Source organism: Lipophrys pholis, assembly GCF_963383615.2.
Source record: "Lipophrys pholis genome assembly, chromosome: 13".
NCBI classification, from domain to species: Eukaryota; Metazoa; Chordata; class Actinopteri; order Blenniiformes; family Blenniidae; genus Lipophrys; species Lipophrys pholis.
In genome coordinates, this window is record NC_137632.1 from 7,433,404 (window position 1) to 7,452,303 (window position 18,900).

Sequence of the window (18,900 nt, forward strand, 5' to 3'; positions counted from 1 at the left end):
CTAAATTATTCCTTTGAAAACTTCTCCACTGTAATCATGTGAGCTTTCAGTATAAAGTGGAAACATTAGTATAGGTGAGGCTATTTAGGACTTAACTTGCTACCACAGACTAAACACGAATGAAGTAGACAGCCTATTGTGGCAGTTTACAATGACAACATAGAAATACTCTGCAGTTTTATCACTCACGATCCAGGTTTCAGATTTGGAAGGATAACAGGCTAAAAGGTTGACATGCCAACAAAAGAAAAGACGGTAATGTAAGAATAGTACGCAAGGTTTTCACTATGTTATGTATAACGTTCAAATACTAAGAACAGGAACAGGAACATTGTGTGAGTCAGAAGCTGATAACGACAACACTGTGAAAAGTGAGCATTGATTATTAACCAATGATTGTCTGACGCTCATTGGAAATGTTGGTTTTTAAAGGGCAAAAGAATCAAAAAGCTGCAAAAGTTATTACCCATTAAGATAACATAACATCAGGTGAACACAGAGATGTATGTGAAAGGGAGCGAATGCATTAGGTTCACATTACGGTTCTGCATGTTGTTGTTTTTTCTCTTCAGTGTTTATGAGTAACAAAGAAATTAGGAATTTTCCAACAACCACTCAGGAAAAACATCAGAGATCTGTCCCACTCAGAACTTGTCTTTCTTTAGATCATCTCGGAATGGCTTGGCCGTCTCTTATTATCATGTAAACTTGGAAGTTAAACTTTCCCAACTGGTAACTTCCCATCTTTCCGTGTTCATGAATGCACTAATCATTGTTATACAGTATGTGCTACAGTGGACGGTTGGGTTAAGAACAGAGAAAGGTGATGTCATGTTGTGGGTTTCTTAAGAAGGATATGGTACATATTATCAGCTCATCTCTTGAAGAAGACAAAGGCATAGTTTTGTCTTTGGTAGTACACATGCGAAGTTCTACAAATACTTTAGTAATGGACAGAAAGATGTAACAGAATGAGAAACACGACGCCCCTGGTGCTTCTCTCACCATTGCACAGCTGGCCTATCACAGTACGATATGAGTGTGAATGTCAAGTCGGTGGCGTCAGAAAGTTACAGCGACCGTTCAACACATACAACCCCTGTATGACACCAGGAAGGCGGGGGTGGAGAGTGGGGGGGATGGTGGCAGACATATAGTAGCTCACTCTATGACATGCAATTTGGAAAGACAATCATATTTTACACACCGGCTCTGAAAACAACAGCAGTCGTCCACTTAGGAATGTGGGGTATGTCACCAAGCTCCTACTATTAAGGCCAGAGGATGAGCCAAATTACAAGATGATTTATGGAGCCTCTGTAAGGCACAGGGCAGAAAACCAAATGGGGAAATGTACAGGCTACAAAACCTCCCGGTTGAGACTATTTTCAGATGGACCTCGATTTTTCAGGGTTTCTGGGAATAAAAACGTTCTCAAAATGGCCAAGTGTTTCTACACAGCAAGTTAAGATTTCCGAAAATAAGTCAAGTCTTTATAGCACGGCAAACTAAATAATGGAGATGTGAAGTATTATCTTTATATTATTTCTATTCAGTGCTGAATATTAAACAACATGCAGCTTTAAGTTGAGTCTAAAAAGTGCAGCACATGTCGCTGTAGGAGAATTTCCAATGGTTGTATTTATGTGTACACTAAAGACTTTATACTTATCGTTATCCATGTGGTGGTGCAAACAGCATGTCACATGTTTATAGCAGCAGAAATCGGATTAAGGCGACCAGATTTTTCCCCAAGACACCAATGTCATATTAACAGATATACAGTTGATGAATCCTTACTTCAGGAGGGAGGAGGAGACAAATTCTGTGTTAAATGAAATGAAAATTCTCAACAAAGCTAATACTAAGACCATAAGAATCACAATAGACAACAAGAAAAGACCAGGTGATTTTAAAATAACTGGAAATTTAAGTCTTACGTCACAAATGTACTTTGAAAGAAATTGGATCCAGGGTTGTAATGTGCAAACTGGGGTTCTTAAATTATCACATTTCTGAAAAGTATGTAAGCTCATCAGTTCGGATTCTAATAATTATCTATACAATAATCTACATTTACTCTTTCTTGTTGCATTTGATCATTTAAGCGACTTCACTGTCTTATCTGATCATCACGAACACTCACCTAACCTCAACCCTTACCCAACAGGCAACAGGGACATAAGTCTCTTAAGATGATATCCCCTATACACATCCTAGGAAGGAAAATGCTGAGTCAGCTGTTCAATGTTCAGTTCAACTGGGGGATTGAGCCTACATGAGCTTGAATGTACAGCTAATGAATCTAAACTTGACTAGTTCAGATTACAATCAAGAGAAAACCACTAGAAAGACTGAATGTCAATACAGATGAACGGAACAATAAACATTGTGTTTGTTTTATCATAAATCCATACAACCAAAATAACCAGCCAAATGTGAAAAAAAAAAGACAACAGTCCTCATGTCGTTCCAAGACCATTTGTAATGTGCTGCAGGTAAAGTCAGCAAGTCATCCAAGTTGTCCAAGCCAATGTAGCAACTTTCATTTTACACTCATCAAACAGTGACAGATGGAGCGACTTTTATCTGAGACTGACGTGAAAACATCATCCTCACTGCCCTCAGTGAGCAGCAGGCGCTGCTGTGGCCTCTCCCTCAGCCCGAAGCAGCCCTACGTGGCCCAGTAATCATACAGCTGGTTCGTCCCACGTGCAGTCAGAGCAGGACCCCTCTGCATTCACACTGCCAATTAATTGTGTCTCGCAAGAAGCCACTGCTGGCTGATCCCACTCTAATTTACAGTCGGTGGTATTTGTGCATAGCCAGTCTTTTTTTTCTTTTTTTTTAACTCACTTTCTGTCTCCCCCGCAGTCTTCTCACCGACAGCATCAATTACAATTATATGCATATAGTCAAATATGGAAATCTGTGGAATCTGTACCACTGCAACTACCAAAACAAGTGAAAACAAAACTTTGAAAGCAAAATGAAGAACTGAAGGGTGCTGGAGTCCTTCAACAATGCCACGTCATGTACAAGTAGTGCAGCAACTGAAAGTTCTCATAGTTCCCCGATAGGTTTTCTTATCAAGCTGGATTTCTTATGATACATTATTCCAGGTCTTAGGCAACAAGCGCTTTATCCACATCTTATTCCGTTGGTTAATGATGTGCTGTTTTTTCTCCCACTGGTGCAGTGCCGTGCGAACTCACTTTCAATCTGATTTGCTGTCATTCAATGGGAACGGTTCTTGAGATTAATTGATCAATTGGTCTCGGGGCTGCACTTGAGAACCGTGGTCAACATATCACTCACGGACTAACCAGAAATTTCACCGACCTTAAATGACACTTGAACACATAGAAGTTCATAAAACTGACAACTGTGAAAGAAAATTTATCACTGTGAAGTTATTCCCTCAGACTGAACAGCGCCGCGCCTGTATCCATCCACTAATGGCAAGATTCACCAGCCAGTGACAAACACACCTCAAAACAGAGACTGAAAACAAAGCTGCCACCCAAAACTGAGAAAAAGGGAGTCCTAAGTGCTGTTGAGCATTATTCACCGGAGGTTTTACAGGGCGGCTGCTTTGATTATGCTTTGTGTATTGCGTGCAGAAAGCCTGATAAAAGCAGCACATACAACGCTCCTTCACAAAGCGGTTTAATTCTGCTAAATCAGCATCATTCACAGTAATCACACTGTAATTCTCATTCAGCCGCACAGCAACCTTTCACACAACGGGGAGCACACTGTATCTATGACTCAGATCACAAAGCAATCAGCTAATTGTCACTCCTCGCTCACGCTCTACCTGCAGCTCCTACTGGTAATATTAAGTTGGCCTAACACTTCAATGTGCTTGATATTGCCTACTTACATGCGGTTGATCGTAATGCTGAACAACTTACACAACGCAGAGATGTCATCTTTCCAGCTTTATCGGAGAATGAAACGTGTAATAGAAAGTACACTAAAGCCTGGTATTGTTTTATTCATGTTTTATTCAGAACCAACACCATTCCTAGTACCTTTCAATCTACTAAGTGCAAGTTACAAAGAAAGGAGGAAAGTCTTGCTCAGTTTGCTATAATCATATTTGCACCCCCAGAACTTTACCAAAAATGCCCAAAACTGACAATTTCAGGATGTTATGATCCAATATACAGGTAAATATCAAGCCTGTTGCCTGACAGCGAATGGATCAGATGAGTCAAGTTGGCTTGAAAGGTCACGTGAAAAGAGGGATCTCAAATGACAACGTTCAGTCTACTCCGACTAGTGTGCTTCAGCCTCCATGTACTCTACTCTGCACAAAGTGCTGAACCCTGCAGAAACAACTAAACACAACACTGACATGATATCACTATTCAAGTTGATGTGTCCAACTCGTGAGCAAACAGCTGATCATTGACACCTTCAATGCATACGATTCATTCAGTGTAGGTCTGATAGTCATTGTACTGTTAGCTCTGGGATGACCTACATGAAGTCCTAATGGAAATATCTGATTCTCAAACTGCTAAACACTTTGCTTGCTAACCATCCCTTCGCCAACTTTGGGGCTTCAGTATTCAGCAATAGGAGGCTTGCAGTATAACCTAATTTGATTTGTTTATCTTTTTAAATTATTTTGTGGCGTTATTTTAAGTGACACGTATGAAAGTAGTAAGACTAAAAATGCCTAAACTTTCAGATGAAGAACAAAATAATGAGATGTGGATTCCTTTCAGAGATCATAATTTCTAATCTAAAGCAATTGTTTTAATAGCTTTAAATACAGAAATACTTAAAAAATTAAATAATAGATAATGCCAATAAAAAATACTGGCACTGTTTCTGTGAATAAATCTAGACTTTGTTCAGACTGCAGGAAAACATGGTCCATATCTGACTTTTCTTCATGATAGCCAGAACAGAGCAAATCCAATTTATTTAAATCAGATCCAGGCCACTTTCACATGTGGTTCATCTGACTTTTGAAGTGAAAATAGTGTTAGAATTCTGCCTCTGAACTGACTGGAAACAGCAAGAACACATTTAAACAATGGATGAATGTCCACATTCACATATTCAGCCTGTATTAAGACCTGTCATTTCATAACAGCACAATCCTAGAAACACTAAAGATCAAAGTATTGCGCAAACAAGAGATATTCTCTCTCTCTTTGTACTCTTGGACCATTTCTCAGTGCCAGCTCTTTAGGTGAGGTGAAAAGAGGGCAGCTTTGTCATTGCCCACTGAAACCATCCACCTGCAGCTCCAGTGGACAGAGTCACCCTCCGAGGCACCACATGTCGCATCCTTCCCCTGACCACTGCAATCAGCAACAGCAAGATGAGAGCATCCTCAGAGATGCTTGGTGTGAATTCATCTCTGCGGAGTTCACCTTTGAAAAGCAGCCACCCCTCGCTTCTTTCTTACGCCTAGTGTATATAACTATCATGGGATTTGTACGTAAGCTTATCTGCCTTACATTTGGTAGGTGAATGGCAGTTATCAAAGAGAGAACACGTACACCACAGATTAGTTCACACTGGAAAATAATCATTCCAGTGCCATGTCAGTGTCACACCAAAAAGAGAAGCAGGTTTTCTCAATGACCTGTGATGTATCGACTGCAACAACATACAACTCGATCTCTCTCACTAAATGGTCATAAAGCATGAACAGAATCACGGTTTATGAGTTCTCTCCAGAGAAGCTTATTATTACCCCCACACTTTCATCTTTTCTTCGGGTTCCGGTTCCATTATGAGGACGTGTGTGCTCTCGGCTATTTTTAGAAACAATAGGTTCATCGATGTGACACACAGTTTAAAGATGTAGCGGCTGTTTCAATACAGTCCTCGCACAGGACTATGCTGAACCTCTTAAGTGTACCTCTTGTTTGTGTTGTTTTCTTCAACAGTATGCACCCCCCCCCCCCCCCTTCCAAAAAAAAACAAAAAACATGCACGTGTGAAGCTACTGCAGCTTAGCCACTTACAAACTTACTGCAATGTTTTTATGTGAAACCTAGCAACATGCAACGGTGGTTGGAGGAGGATATTTTTAGTCAACCCTGCTGTTATTCTAATTGTAGGAGTTCTTGTTTGAGTCTTACCCATCCCCTTTAATTACACTGTGGTTTCTTTGTTAACATAAATCAAACAAGTGGGATTGTATTAAGCAAATAAATTAGGCTTTTGCATTTTTTAGACAGTAGAGAAACATTTAGAGTTTATTAAAACGTCAAACAAACAGGATTTTGAAGCATGTTAAGTTTTAGATAAGCTGTCCTGCATGTAGGAAAACCGTCAAAGCATTATATTCCAATGACTATATGACAGTCAAGGCATCTATACTGTAAAGACTCTATGACGTGGTCACCCAATATGTTAATTCAAATGAGTCTCTTTCTTTATAAAATGTATTACACGTTTAGCCATGAAGCTGTCAGCAACAATTGATTGTTAAATGAATATACTGTATACTGTGTAAACACGTGTCTTCACAACTTTGCTCTGGCTGCTTTGTGTTTATTTATGTCCCTCTATGTTGAGTTTTCAATCATTCAAAAATGATGTCATACACAATAAACCTACATGCGTAAATTAATTTTCGATGTTTTTTTGTGTGCCAAATAAAAAATGTCACAGCACTCAGTTCTAAGCTTCAACACAAGGTTATGGGCTCTTCAAGAGTGAGCGTAGTTGGTTATGGCAGGGACGTCTATAAATTATGTTGGGTGGCAGAAACCAGGGGCATATCTGAGCTCAGGTTCTGTCTACAGTTTTCCTATGAAATTGCATTACTTTTCAAGTGTTTACGCAGGTTAATATTTTCTTGTACATAGACTGAGCTTGGACGGACTAATTTTGGATGCAAATTATAGCGTACTATTGATGAATAAAAGTTGTATGTTGATTTGTTTACATGAATTTCACTGACACCCTCAACGTCTCTCTAAGCATATTAAAAATATCTAGCACTTCATTACATTACTGGGAAGAGAGAATCCTTGCCAAATCTGATTCGACCACCAACATTGACAGTGACAGCTCCAATGATTTATTGTTTGTACTTACGGAAGACTTTTTTGAAGCTAGGTAAAAAGAAATATGAATTAATGTAACAAACTGGATAACCGTGGTGTTGTTTTATTTTTAATATAATGATTCACTTCACAATGGTAGCAGTACTGTTGGACTATACAAGCAGTTTACATGCTTTAATATGAGCATAGTTTCAATTCTGATATCAGGTTTGTTTTAAGAGGCTATTTGGCTGGTTTTGTCGATTAAACCTGGCGACCCTGGTGATTATGAAGCTTTGGTTTGACCCCCTGGCTCTGTCACACACCATAGGCTTGAGTTTCACTTGATGCGCTATGAACCATCATCATGTGGATTCCCAGGTTCTCTTTGACCTGCACTGTCACTCTGCTGTCAATGAGAGGCTGCAGTGAGACTCTGAGGAAGCCACACTCTGGCTTTACACATCCACTGCAATTATACTCTTTGAGCAACCTGGCGATTATACTTGCAGGATTTTTCACAGTGTTTAAGACCAGGACATGTCAGTGAGTACCAATCAAATATGTGCCTTCATTACACATGGCAGTTCATGACATAACTCCCCCCTCAGCCATTTACCACAAATGCCCTAATTACACTACTGCCGCTCATAATGACTGTACGTACCATTGAGTGACATTCACAAAGTTTTATAATAACATCTATGTGGACTTTGACTCGGTCGACATCACTGCAAAAGCAGAGTGAAACTTATTGTATCGCCATCCTTTTCGCTCAGCTGATTCATTACTTAATTGAGTTAATGAAGTACATTTACTCCAAGACATGTACCCATACTGTTACACAAGAGTGAACATTAAGGATAAATCGGCAGTGCCAGCTGCACCAGACCACCAACCCTGAGGGCAGGGCAGCACAGATGAAACAACAAGCTTGCTGGAAAACATTGACACAGCTGGAGGAATCTTAGAGGGTCAGTGAGTATAAAGGCTCGCTGGCTTTATCTGATGGCAATTTTTCAAGAGTGCCAAAAGTGGACACATCGTCTTTACATAATGGCAAATTGCCACATCCACCAAGAATGTGAGTCACCGTGTAGTGTGCTGGACAGAGCTTTGCTCCAACGTTGCACTTGTATCAGAATGCAGCATCTCTCTGTGGCTTATCTTAACCTCATCCACGTGGAGCCGAGTACAAACAGTATATGAGACTCCAAAGATGCTTTAAACCCTACAGTGTCACCACAAGGCCCAATCCATTTAACAACGCAATCATGGCATTCGTGGTATTTTAATTATACTCTGAACCATGTGGTCTGCCTCGATAAGTACTCTATACATATCTATGTAGCTGCACATCAAAACAGCTGCCATGAATGCATCACCGCTTAGTTTTAAACAAGAGAGGGGATATTCGTCTTGACCTTTCCTGTACAATGAGGGTGGAAAATAAAACTAATGCAGATGGATTTTCAAAGAATCATCTAGATGTAGCGTAAATGTATGGTGAGTAAACAAAGCAGAAATGTCAAAATATATATTACTTTAAGTATATAGCTCTCGTGTGTCTGATGTAAACATTGTAATTGCAGATAAGGAAACAAATTCTGCACACACATTTTGGTTCATACAAAATAGTAAGAAATAAAATATGAAATGATAATGTCCTTAACAAGGAATTACTAACAATAATGGATATAATCAAGTCAAATCTACTGGAGCTTAACCGATTTGCTGCTTTCAACGTTTTACAATGAACTGATGATCTTCAAAAAGTGAGCCTTTGTGCATTGCAGAGATCATCTATGAATTATGAGACTGGTGTTTAGCTGTTGACTAACCCCGACTTCACTGATTCACTGTGGTTTGTGTATTTGCTCTGTGTTCTCACAGTTACATTGTTGTGTTTCTAAAAATACAGCCCAGGAGCTGGAGCACTATAACTAGGCCCTTGCAGCTCAGGATCTCTTCAGCGCTACAGTGGAGAGACTTGACAAAGGCCCACATGGTGGATTGACCTGTCCTGCTGTGAGAGAAGTATTAGGAAAGAAAAAAACAACTCGGCTTCTTAAGGCACTTCAGAAGATATTTCAGATCAGTTCATTGATGTGTCTGACAGTGCGAGTCATGGAAAAGTAGCTTTTAGTTTTGACAAACACTACTGCACCCCACTGGCACACTATGCATTCTGCCCTACTTCATTTCTTGGTCAATTACATGCTCTGTCTGCTACTTTGGCCCAAACCCCTGTCCATTTTGAGCATACATCTCCTCTTTAAAAGTCAATAATAATCCTCTACACGTTAAATATGGCCGACTCTCACAGTCGAAGACACATGGCTTCAAAATTCAGACACTGAAGCCCCTGCATTGATTGATTGCCTGCACCGAGTTGAGCACAAGTCAGAGTCTATTACTCTATCGCTGCAGCTTTTCCACTGAGCAGTGTTATGTCACTTATAAACCCCAGAGTCTACTGTTGCTTGCACATTACATGTAATCAACCAATCATCCTCTTTTCTCTGATATTGCATGACAACACAACAGTTATTGCACACCCAGCTCTTAAACAAGGCCATTTTTCTTTTTCTTTGTCCAACTTCAACTAACCTACTTACTTCCCACGGAAAAAAAACAAAAAAAAAACTAAACTTATTTTCATGGCTATTACATTATGGCTAAAACATGAAGTTATGAAATTCTGTCTACTTCTATTACATCAGGATAAGAAATGCTTGTAAACAATGCTTGACCAGCTTGTGATTGTGTGGATAAGTGCTGATTATGCCCTTTAACACATTTTATTTTTCAAACCTCACCATTTTATTTATTTTATTTTCTAGGGTATGTTGGTAACTTTATTCACAAATGGAGCAGAACTATTTATGAATGCCTGTAAGGTGTTTTCAGTGTTAGTTTTGCTAGCTCCCGAAAGCCCCTGTTAAGGCAACACAACACATCTTTTGAGAATTAAGTGAGAATAACAACATTAAAAACTTGATTTTTTTTACATATTTCAACTAGGACACAGCAAAATGTGACATAAAACCCATTTCTTTGGTATAAAATGTATGAATACAGACTGCAATCATAAAATAATGTCAATTCAGAACTGTAGGGTGCTTGTGTTCTTTACAAATATAAATTAAGCAGATTTTTTTCAAATGTGGCCACCTTTTTTTTTTGTAGTTAATTACTGTAAATCTAGTTGGATCAAATTATACAAAAGATGTGTAGCTGTACATTGGGAATCGAACTTTTAAATGTGGATGTTCAAAGCTTTCAGAGTTAACTTCTGCAGCTACTTAAAGCTCTTTTCTGGCTCAGTCACAACACTTCTATCACATTTAAATTGGAATCCACCTGCAATAAACAATCCCCCCCCCCCCCCCCCAGATTTTAACCTCGATTGGGATTTGGAGCTAATCTATGAAAGAGTTAAATGTGACAAAACTTTATTCTTTTGCAACCAAAACTATAAATAAAGCATGACATTATAATAGTATGCACTCTTCTAATAAAACAAATAAACTGGCAAACTGTATTTTGGTTTCAAAGAGAGATACATAGGAGTGATGTCTGCAGGTGAACCAACTTTTGTTATAGCTCGGAGTTTAAGAGCAATTTAGATGAACCTGGACAAAATATACTCTTCAGTAACACACCTCTCCTTCCTTCCTGTTAATTTTCTGAAGTGCCTTGAAAAAAAACGTATTACTGACCCTAAATTAGAGTTAAGTCTTTTCAAAAGGCCTCTGGGGTGATTCCAGAGTTAGTTCTGGTCGCTACAAAAGCCTTTGTTTGACTCTGGCACTGGAAAAATCCTCCTTACTCGTGAAAGGCTCAATCTAACCTTTGATACAAATGTTTACAACACTTAAAAACACCTACATTTAGCACCTACTGCAAGAATAGAATGCTGTAATCACAGAGCCTGTTTAGACGATAGCAGACACTGTTTTTGTTGTTGCTCCTGCAGTGTCTGCAAGACATAATAGTCCCACTACAGTATGATGATGATGATCTACTATACTGCAGCTGCAGTGTGGAGGAACTGTACTGCTGCTCAGCACATCATCTTCAAACTGCTGCTCCATGAGGTAACAAGTAGCCGCACTACATGCTGTCCACCTGGGGCTTTACAACAGCCTGTTGAAATCAACATTGCTCATCCACTGACCCTCTGCAGTACAATGCATAGCAGCGCTAATAACGACTGCTTCACAAACCACAGCCAGTGGTCGTGCATCGCCTTGCCCGCAGAATAAAGTCAACAATCTGAATTGAATGTGGACTGGCTCAAGTGCAGGGTTTGCATTTTAGTGCAGCGTTTTATTTCTCCATGCCCCACACGCACCTCTGCTCCCTAAAATCAACTCGAGTGCATACATTAAATCTGTCTTCAGCAGGATGGCATGATGAATATTGGCCTGCAAACAGCAGAGTGACAGACATGAAGGAATTGTCTGTCTCCTCCGGATGGTTTGCTGAAAACAGAGCGAGGAGCTCGTTTAATCGAGAAGTGGTGATGCAGAGGGGGGGAATGCTGCTGCAGTCAACCCGGGGATGGAATAATCTGGTTAGGGGGAATCACGTTGGACAGAAGGATATATAAAATAAGAAATTGTAATCCACTGAGTGTGGATGTGATGAAATAGCATCTCGTGTATGCAAGGGAAAGCGGCAGAGAGAGAGAGGGAGTCTTATTTAAAAAGTTAGAAGATCGTGGTGCCGTGGTGATGCAGGGGGGGTTGTGTGTCTGCGTGCTGCTGCTGCCCCCCCCCCCCCTCTCTCTCTCCCAAAAAAAAAAAAAAAAGATCGCCAATGTGGAAGCTGCACGGAATAAGTTGTTCTCCAGCGCCACTGCATGATCCACACTGCATTAATATGATTGCACGATCAGAACAAACAAACAAATAGCGCAGTCTCTCTTCCTCTCCCTCTCACACACACACACTCACACACGCATGCACACACAAACACACTCACACACGCGCACGCACGCGTAACGCCGGTTCACAGAGACGGAGGAGTATAATGGTGATAAGCTTACCACTTGGATTCTTGTTTTTCTTAAGACTCTTGCCACAAAGACACTGCAGCATATGCGTTCCTTTGCTGAAAATGTTCCAAAGAAACCACATTGATTTGGGCGAAGAGCAATCCAGTGGCTTAAACACCCAGATATAGATGAGATCCTTGCGGTTGCATAATAACACAATTGGATCAGTTCTCCCGAACAAGGCTACCAATTGTATCATAGAAAAAATAGGTATATCCAAGTCCTATGCGCTTTCATGCACGTGACAAAATAGTCAGTGTCTGTCAGACTTCGTGATAATGGTGTGTTTTCTTCTTCTGGGGTGTAAAGAATGCCTCCTCAACTAGTCGATCATAGAAAATACACTCTGTAAATTGCATGTGTCGCACCGGGAGGAGACGGGTCGCCAGTAAACAAACACAACTAACGTGAAAACAGTACACCACGGTGGACTTCCGAGGAGAAAATCATTGCCTATTAGTTCATCACTCTGAGGAGAGGAGGGTGGATCTGCACAGCATCAAAAGCCAAGGGAGGATGCATCCTAAGCACAGACTGCTGCAATGATAGCCCCAACAAAACAGCACATTGCCGGATCAAGTCCAATTCGTCTCTGGCGAGGTCAGGCTCCACCAGCCTCAGCTTTCATTTCTCTCCAGTCCCACGCTGCAACGTTTCTGCTCAAGCCAGTCTTGGGTTTCTTGGTGCGCGTGTCAGAGAGAGAGAGAGAGTGTGTGTGTGTGTGTGTGTGTGTGTGTGTGTGTGTGTGTGTGTGTGTGTGTGTGTGTGTGTGTGTGTGTGTGTGTGTGTGTGTGTGTGTGTGTGTGTGTGTGTGTGTGTGTGTGTGTGTGTGTGTGTGTGCTCGTGATTCCTGGAGTGTGCGTTTCTTTCCCTTTGTGGGGAATCTTCCTCAGGCGTCCTCAGCACCACGTTACTGGATGTCTCCAAAAGTCCGACGCGCCCGTATCAAAACATTTGCGTGTATTTCCTCCAGCGTCGGACCTCAGTTAGGAATAGGCGAGGAGGAGGGGTTAAATTGAAAGATTGGCTTTCCATTACGTAAACACGTGGTTTCTGCGCCGTCATATCAGTGATGCTCGGAATTATTATTTTTTTTCCTCCCCTCTGATCCGGCTGGGATCGTTGTCCCGAGCTGCTTCAGCTCGGACGCACGGACGTGACCGCGTCTGGGGGAGCACGTCAGAGAGCCCGCATCCACAAGCATCATCCCCCTGTCATTTCTTCCTCATGTATCACATCTTTGCCCCCAGTTACTCAAGTTGTCTCAGCTCTGTGCCCCCCTAGATGGATCTCAAGCGATGGATGAGCAGGTTTAAAGTCACAGGTGCCAAAAATAAAATAAAATAAAAAAACTCATCTATGTGGGTTAATGGGGAGTGAGCCACTTTGTCAATACCGTGAAAGATTTATTCAAATGTAACAAAACACAAACACTGCCATTCATAACTCCCAACATACAAGCACAAAATAAATGGAAATGTCAGGGCACATGCACACACACAAGTTGTGTCTGTTCCTCCATCCCTGAGGCCAGAGAACCAGTGAGTGTTGCTCATAGCTACTGTTTCCCCTCTACCATCAGAGTACTCCAGAGCTTCAGGTTAAAGATTTTCCATCACGTGCCAAAGGAAAAGAAGACAATGTTTTCACTTGATTATTCCTGCCCATCACCAAAGAGATGGGTAGTAGAGAGGTAAAGTATTGTGTTTGCACACTGAAGTTCACCGTTTCCAATAAGTACACGATGAGAATTGATTTTGAATGAGGGGTGTTTTTGTAGTTTGAAGCTCCCCTGTGCTTTCAGTCCTTCAGATGTTAGGGTATAATCACCCAATGACATCTGTCACCATGACTCCCTCTCAGCACAAATGTCAGAAGTCAGTTTGTCTGCCAGTGTTTGGAAAGAGGACCCATTTGTTGCTCGGTATACAGTTGACGCCACTCACAGGTGTTAGACACTGTTGCCAGTAAGTAATATTAACTGTAGTGCAAGCAGAACAAATAGCCATTTTGACAACCCGTAAGAATAAATTTCATATTTTCAGCTATAATGTTTGAATGATTTAAAAAAAAAAGTGCAGTTTTTACAAAAGAGTGAAACACTTAATGGATCCCCACTTATTACAAACGACCCCTAAAACCATGTGGTGTGTACAACTTTCACATCTGATACTTCTTTCTTGACTTGCATGGAGCATATCACCCAACCTCTTTACATCATTTATCTTTTCCATGTTCATTTCCTTCTATAATTACACCATACAGCTGCACATCTGCTTTTTTTTATTTTTTTTAAAGCTTTTTATATATCCAGCGTGATGTCGAGTGAGCAGTACGGAGAAAGAGCTGAGGTTTGTGTAAACAATATTAACCACAGCACAGGAAGCCTGATGAGAGACTGGAGGAGTTCATTAGTGGGGTTGTGTTGTGTGTTCATCTCCGAATTACAGCATTAATCCACTTTAATGACCTAGTTTTGTGGCGCCCAGGTCTTGTCAGTTGTCTGTGATAACTGGTTCCTCGGGGATGTGGGCCACTTTTGAAACAAAATGCTTCCTGATTGACTTTCTTAACGCAGCATTATATTTTTGCACTGTCACCATTTTGAAGACTCAGGATAAGATTGTTTTCTAATTGAATTCATCAGATGGCAGTCATTCTTTCAACGTATGCTTATTGAACAAAGTCCTCCACATTACCATGCTTGCTGCACATAGAATTTCATCGGACATTCATATAATGCCCATATTTGCCCCTTAACCCATACTTAGTGCCCAACTATAATCGAAACTTCACCTAATCTATTCATAACCATATTATCATACGTTAACCCTTATCAACTCCAACATTTTACATGCTGCAGACGTTGACCCCATTGTGTGATCAGCAGTCAGAAGCAGCGCACTGCAATCTCTCTGGCCCTCTCCCCCTGCAGAGGCTTTCCATGTCATCTTTGCTATCGATCCGTCTACTGTAATGTAAAGTATCATCGCACCCTGGAGGATATCGTCTGACTATTTTGTCAGGGATCATTAGAATACTTCTTTTTGATTGCTCAGCCTGCGGCCGGCAGGAAGTTGCTCCCCTGTGAGTTTTTAACAGCCTGTTTTCTCTCGATGGGAAAAAATAACTTGATTTAAGATGCATGGAGATAAATGGAGTGGTTCCAGTTTTACCCGTTGTCTCCGTGGTTTTACTGCACACGTTTAAATCCATCACACATGGGGAAGACTGCGCCAACGAGCCTCATCACTTAGAGATCGGTGGATTTGAATAGATCTGAATTTTTAATTTTAATGTGGAAAATAAAATACCAACAAAAATACATTAGAAAAAAGCATTTAGACTTCTTTCATAAAAAAAATTAATAAATAAAAAAAAAAGTCAAAGTAACGGTCAACATCTGCATGTTCATCAATTTTTTTTTCTAACAGCTTTAGTCAGACATAACAGGGAACCCTCTGTACAGTCAATCGTAACACTGACAACCAATTTAGACTCACCAATTAAGCAAACATGCATGTGTTTAGGAGTGTGACAGGAAGATCGGCTCCACAGTTAATGGAGGCACAGGGAAAACATGAAAACATGCAAACGCCACACAGACACAGGTCTGGCAGGATCCCATTCTTCCTAATGTGCTGCTTGTTTATACCACATATCGGCTACTAAAATCTCTCTGGCCTCTTGGGGGGAAAAAACATGTGTCCTAGTCAGTATGCATTTGTTTTTCAAGAAAACATTATTTTCAAATCAACACAGTAATTAAAAGAGTGGCGGAATAACCTATACATTAAGAGGAAATTCAGTAGTATATGTCTTGTGGAATTCTGGGTATTGATGGGTTAGAGGTACACAGGTGCAACTAAAGAAGAATATAATACAAGAGATAACACCATTCAAATATCACAATTGCCCCAAAAATTTACAATTAAATTTTTTAGAAATTTCAAGGAAAACATTTTTTTTTTTCAATAATTTTCTTATTATTTCTTGAGTGGGCTAAGATTCTTTCTAAAAAAAAATAAAAAAAATTAAAAATTAGCTTCACGTCGTACAGTTTGGATTTTTATCATCGTCTATGAGAGAAACACAAACTTAGACATGCATGCAGCGTTTAGCATTTCTTACCGGGCATGCCCACGGCAGAGATGTCTGTGGATCAGAGGAGAGACGTGTTTGGCACAGCTTGGAGAAAGTCATCCTTCATGAGCAGCTGATGTGAACCCAGCTCTCACTAAAGTCTTCACTCAAACACACACATATTGACATAAACACTGAGTCAATTCGGTACAAGCTTCTATTTTGACACTCGCTGTCTTGACAATTTGCCCAGTGAATGCCCTGTAACAAGTTGTTCATGACACAGCCGCAGACATCCAGCGTCCAAGCTGCCAGGCTCACAGCCACTTTCTATGCTTTCTCAAACTCAAGAAGCTCAAACGCTCTATATTAAGTTTCTTTCCTCAGTTACAGAGTGTGTACGTTTGCATGAAACATTGTACATGGAGCAAATGCACACTTGATGCTCTTGCACTTTTAATTTACTGTCGGCTCCCACTCAGCGATACTCTAGTAAAGTGTGACACCGTATTTGATGTTTAGACATCGTCTCTGAAACCTCTCCACTGCACCCACATTGTGAGTAATAAGGCAAAAGGCCAATGAAATAAATAGAGGAATCCCACACACATCAGAACAGACTCCTCTTTAAAAACCATTGTGACCAGCACTATTCATTATCGTTGACCGATGAAGGCGATGCCATCGGCCCGTCAGTTATCAGGGACCCTTCACAGGAAAGGCACACCAGCCCACATTAAAGTTAGTATACAGTTGCACATTAATTCTATTCATTAGGACTTTGATAATCCAAGGTCTGTGTATCTCTTTAATGTAAGGTTTATTATATATAGTTTTCCACAGCAAGAGGATGTTATAGTATAGAGTTTTATGAAAATATTTAAACACACCAGGTCACCCTTGTAAAAGAGATCTCGATCTCGTCTCCTGGTTAAATAAAGGTGAGATAAAACCTTGGCAACTATTATTAAAGACATAAATACGACACTAATAGAATAATGCAATCAGTAACATGCAGAGGCATTCAGAGCGCAAAGTGGATTACAATAACGACATATCACATATGTATATGTGTTTATGCTTGTGTGTATACATATATAACGTTGCTACTATGCACCATTACAGAAAATTGTTTTGCCTCCAGCAACTTCCTAAGTTCAGCATTTTGAAATTAAATGGAAAATGTGTTTTTACAAAGGTGTACATATGAATCTAAGGTTAACTGAAGTGTCCTGCTTCTCAGCTCAGTTTAGAGGTGTCAGATGGTGGTTCTGGACCCCCCTCAGTAGTGCAGGTTTTTCATGTCTCACTACTTCAACACTCTCAGATCTGATAAATTTGTCATCGTCCAGTTTGGCAGGAAATATCAGGTGTGGAACAGGAAACTGTGACAAACATGCAAGACTTTGGTCCTCCGGGATAACGGTTTAACACGACTTAATCAAGTCTTCATATCATGTTTTATCCTAGAGGTTTTTGAGGTTTGTATCGTTGAGTCTCTCTTTAGACACAGCTTGGAAAAACTATTGTTAATTTCCTTTTTTTTTTTGTTGCATTAAATGACGTCAGTGAAGTTATGTTTTTTATTCAACGACAGAGTCAGGAAAATGTTTCCACACATATCTTCAATCTATGTCTTCGTTACGGCCATAATGTTAAGATAAACCAAGACTACAGGAATGAAACAGCAGCTAAATATCAAGAAGGAAGCCAAAAAACAAGATTAATTTCAAATCCAAGATAGTTAATGCTTGACTGCAACCAGAAACAACAAAAAAAAGTTTTGTAGAACCAGTCCAAAATGAATAAAAAATAAGGAAAATCAGAATATGCGGTACCTTCAATCTACTTTACAAGGAACTGCACCTTCGACAATGGTTTTCAGCAACTATTACAACCAAACCACCAAATAAAATTCAAAGTTTTATGCATAATTACGTTTCAAAACAGGAATACCACACTTCATACATTTTCATGTATAGTTTCATGAATATTACTGAGGTTTCTGTTGCATTCTGGGAATTAATGAGCTTGATAGCCAGTTATATGTCTTCACTTTTTTAATGTTTTGGGGGATTTTCATGGTTCGTTCAACTGGGGTAAAACAAAAAAATGTAAATGACAAAATGTTTGAAAAACTATTTCAGTGTGACATTTCTCAGCAAGAACTGAAGAAATGTTGGCTGTGCGACACAATCCAAATTACTATGATTTATTTTATGTGTATTTCTTTTTTTAACACATCATTTCAGGAAAGCTGCAGGGAGCCATTACAGAAGGCTGAGGAGACGCAGGTCGCAGACCTCCGTCCCAGACAAACAAAAGATGAATCAGTGAGCTGCCAGTAATCTCCAGCCCAAATAAACAAAATCGTACAAATTAAAACTGGTCAATGTATTCTCCTTTATAGCTAATGTCTGCGTTTTGTCATTTCTATTGACTGATCTAATATTTAAACTGTCCACAGTTTGTTTGAGGAAGTCTACTTTCCATTGTTAAATAAAAAATCAAGAGTATATTGATTTTCTTCGAGGACATGTCGCCTTTTGAACACGTTTCCCTGGTTTTCAGATCTTCATGGTTTCAAAGTTGACTTGTAGTATCGTCTATATTTAGAGGAAACTGTCGCACAGCCATGTGGCTGAAACCGAGAAGAAGGTGGACGTCTTCTGTTTTGCTTTGCGATGAGGGAACGAGTGCCTTCAATAAATCGACACCCAACGCATGACC

General features: G+C 40.1%; 1 protein-coding gene across 2 annotated transcripts in view; it reads right to left on the reverse strand.

Annotated features, from left to right (window-relative positions):
• Nucleotides 1-13,051, reverse strand: part of fgf14 (fibroblast growth factor 14) — a gene marked incomplete at both ends in the record, with an annotated part of 113,048 nt that extends 99,997 nt beyond the window's left edge. Inside the window, one exon of one of the 2 annotated variants that reach the window (XM_080478408.1) lies at nt 12,079-13,051. In XM_080478408.1, the coding sequence (XP_080334534.1) occupies nt 12,079-12,286 (208 nt within the window). The remainder of the gene's footprint in view (nt 1-12,078) is intronic. The other variant, XM_080478405.1, reaches the window with a different exon arrangement.
• Between the last annotated feature and the right edge of the window lie 5,849 nt (nt 13,052-18,900).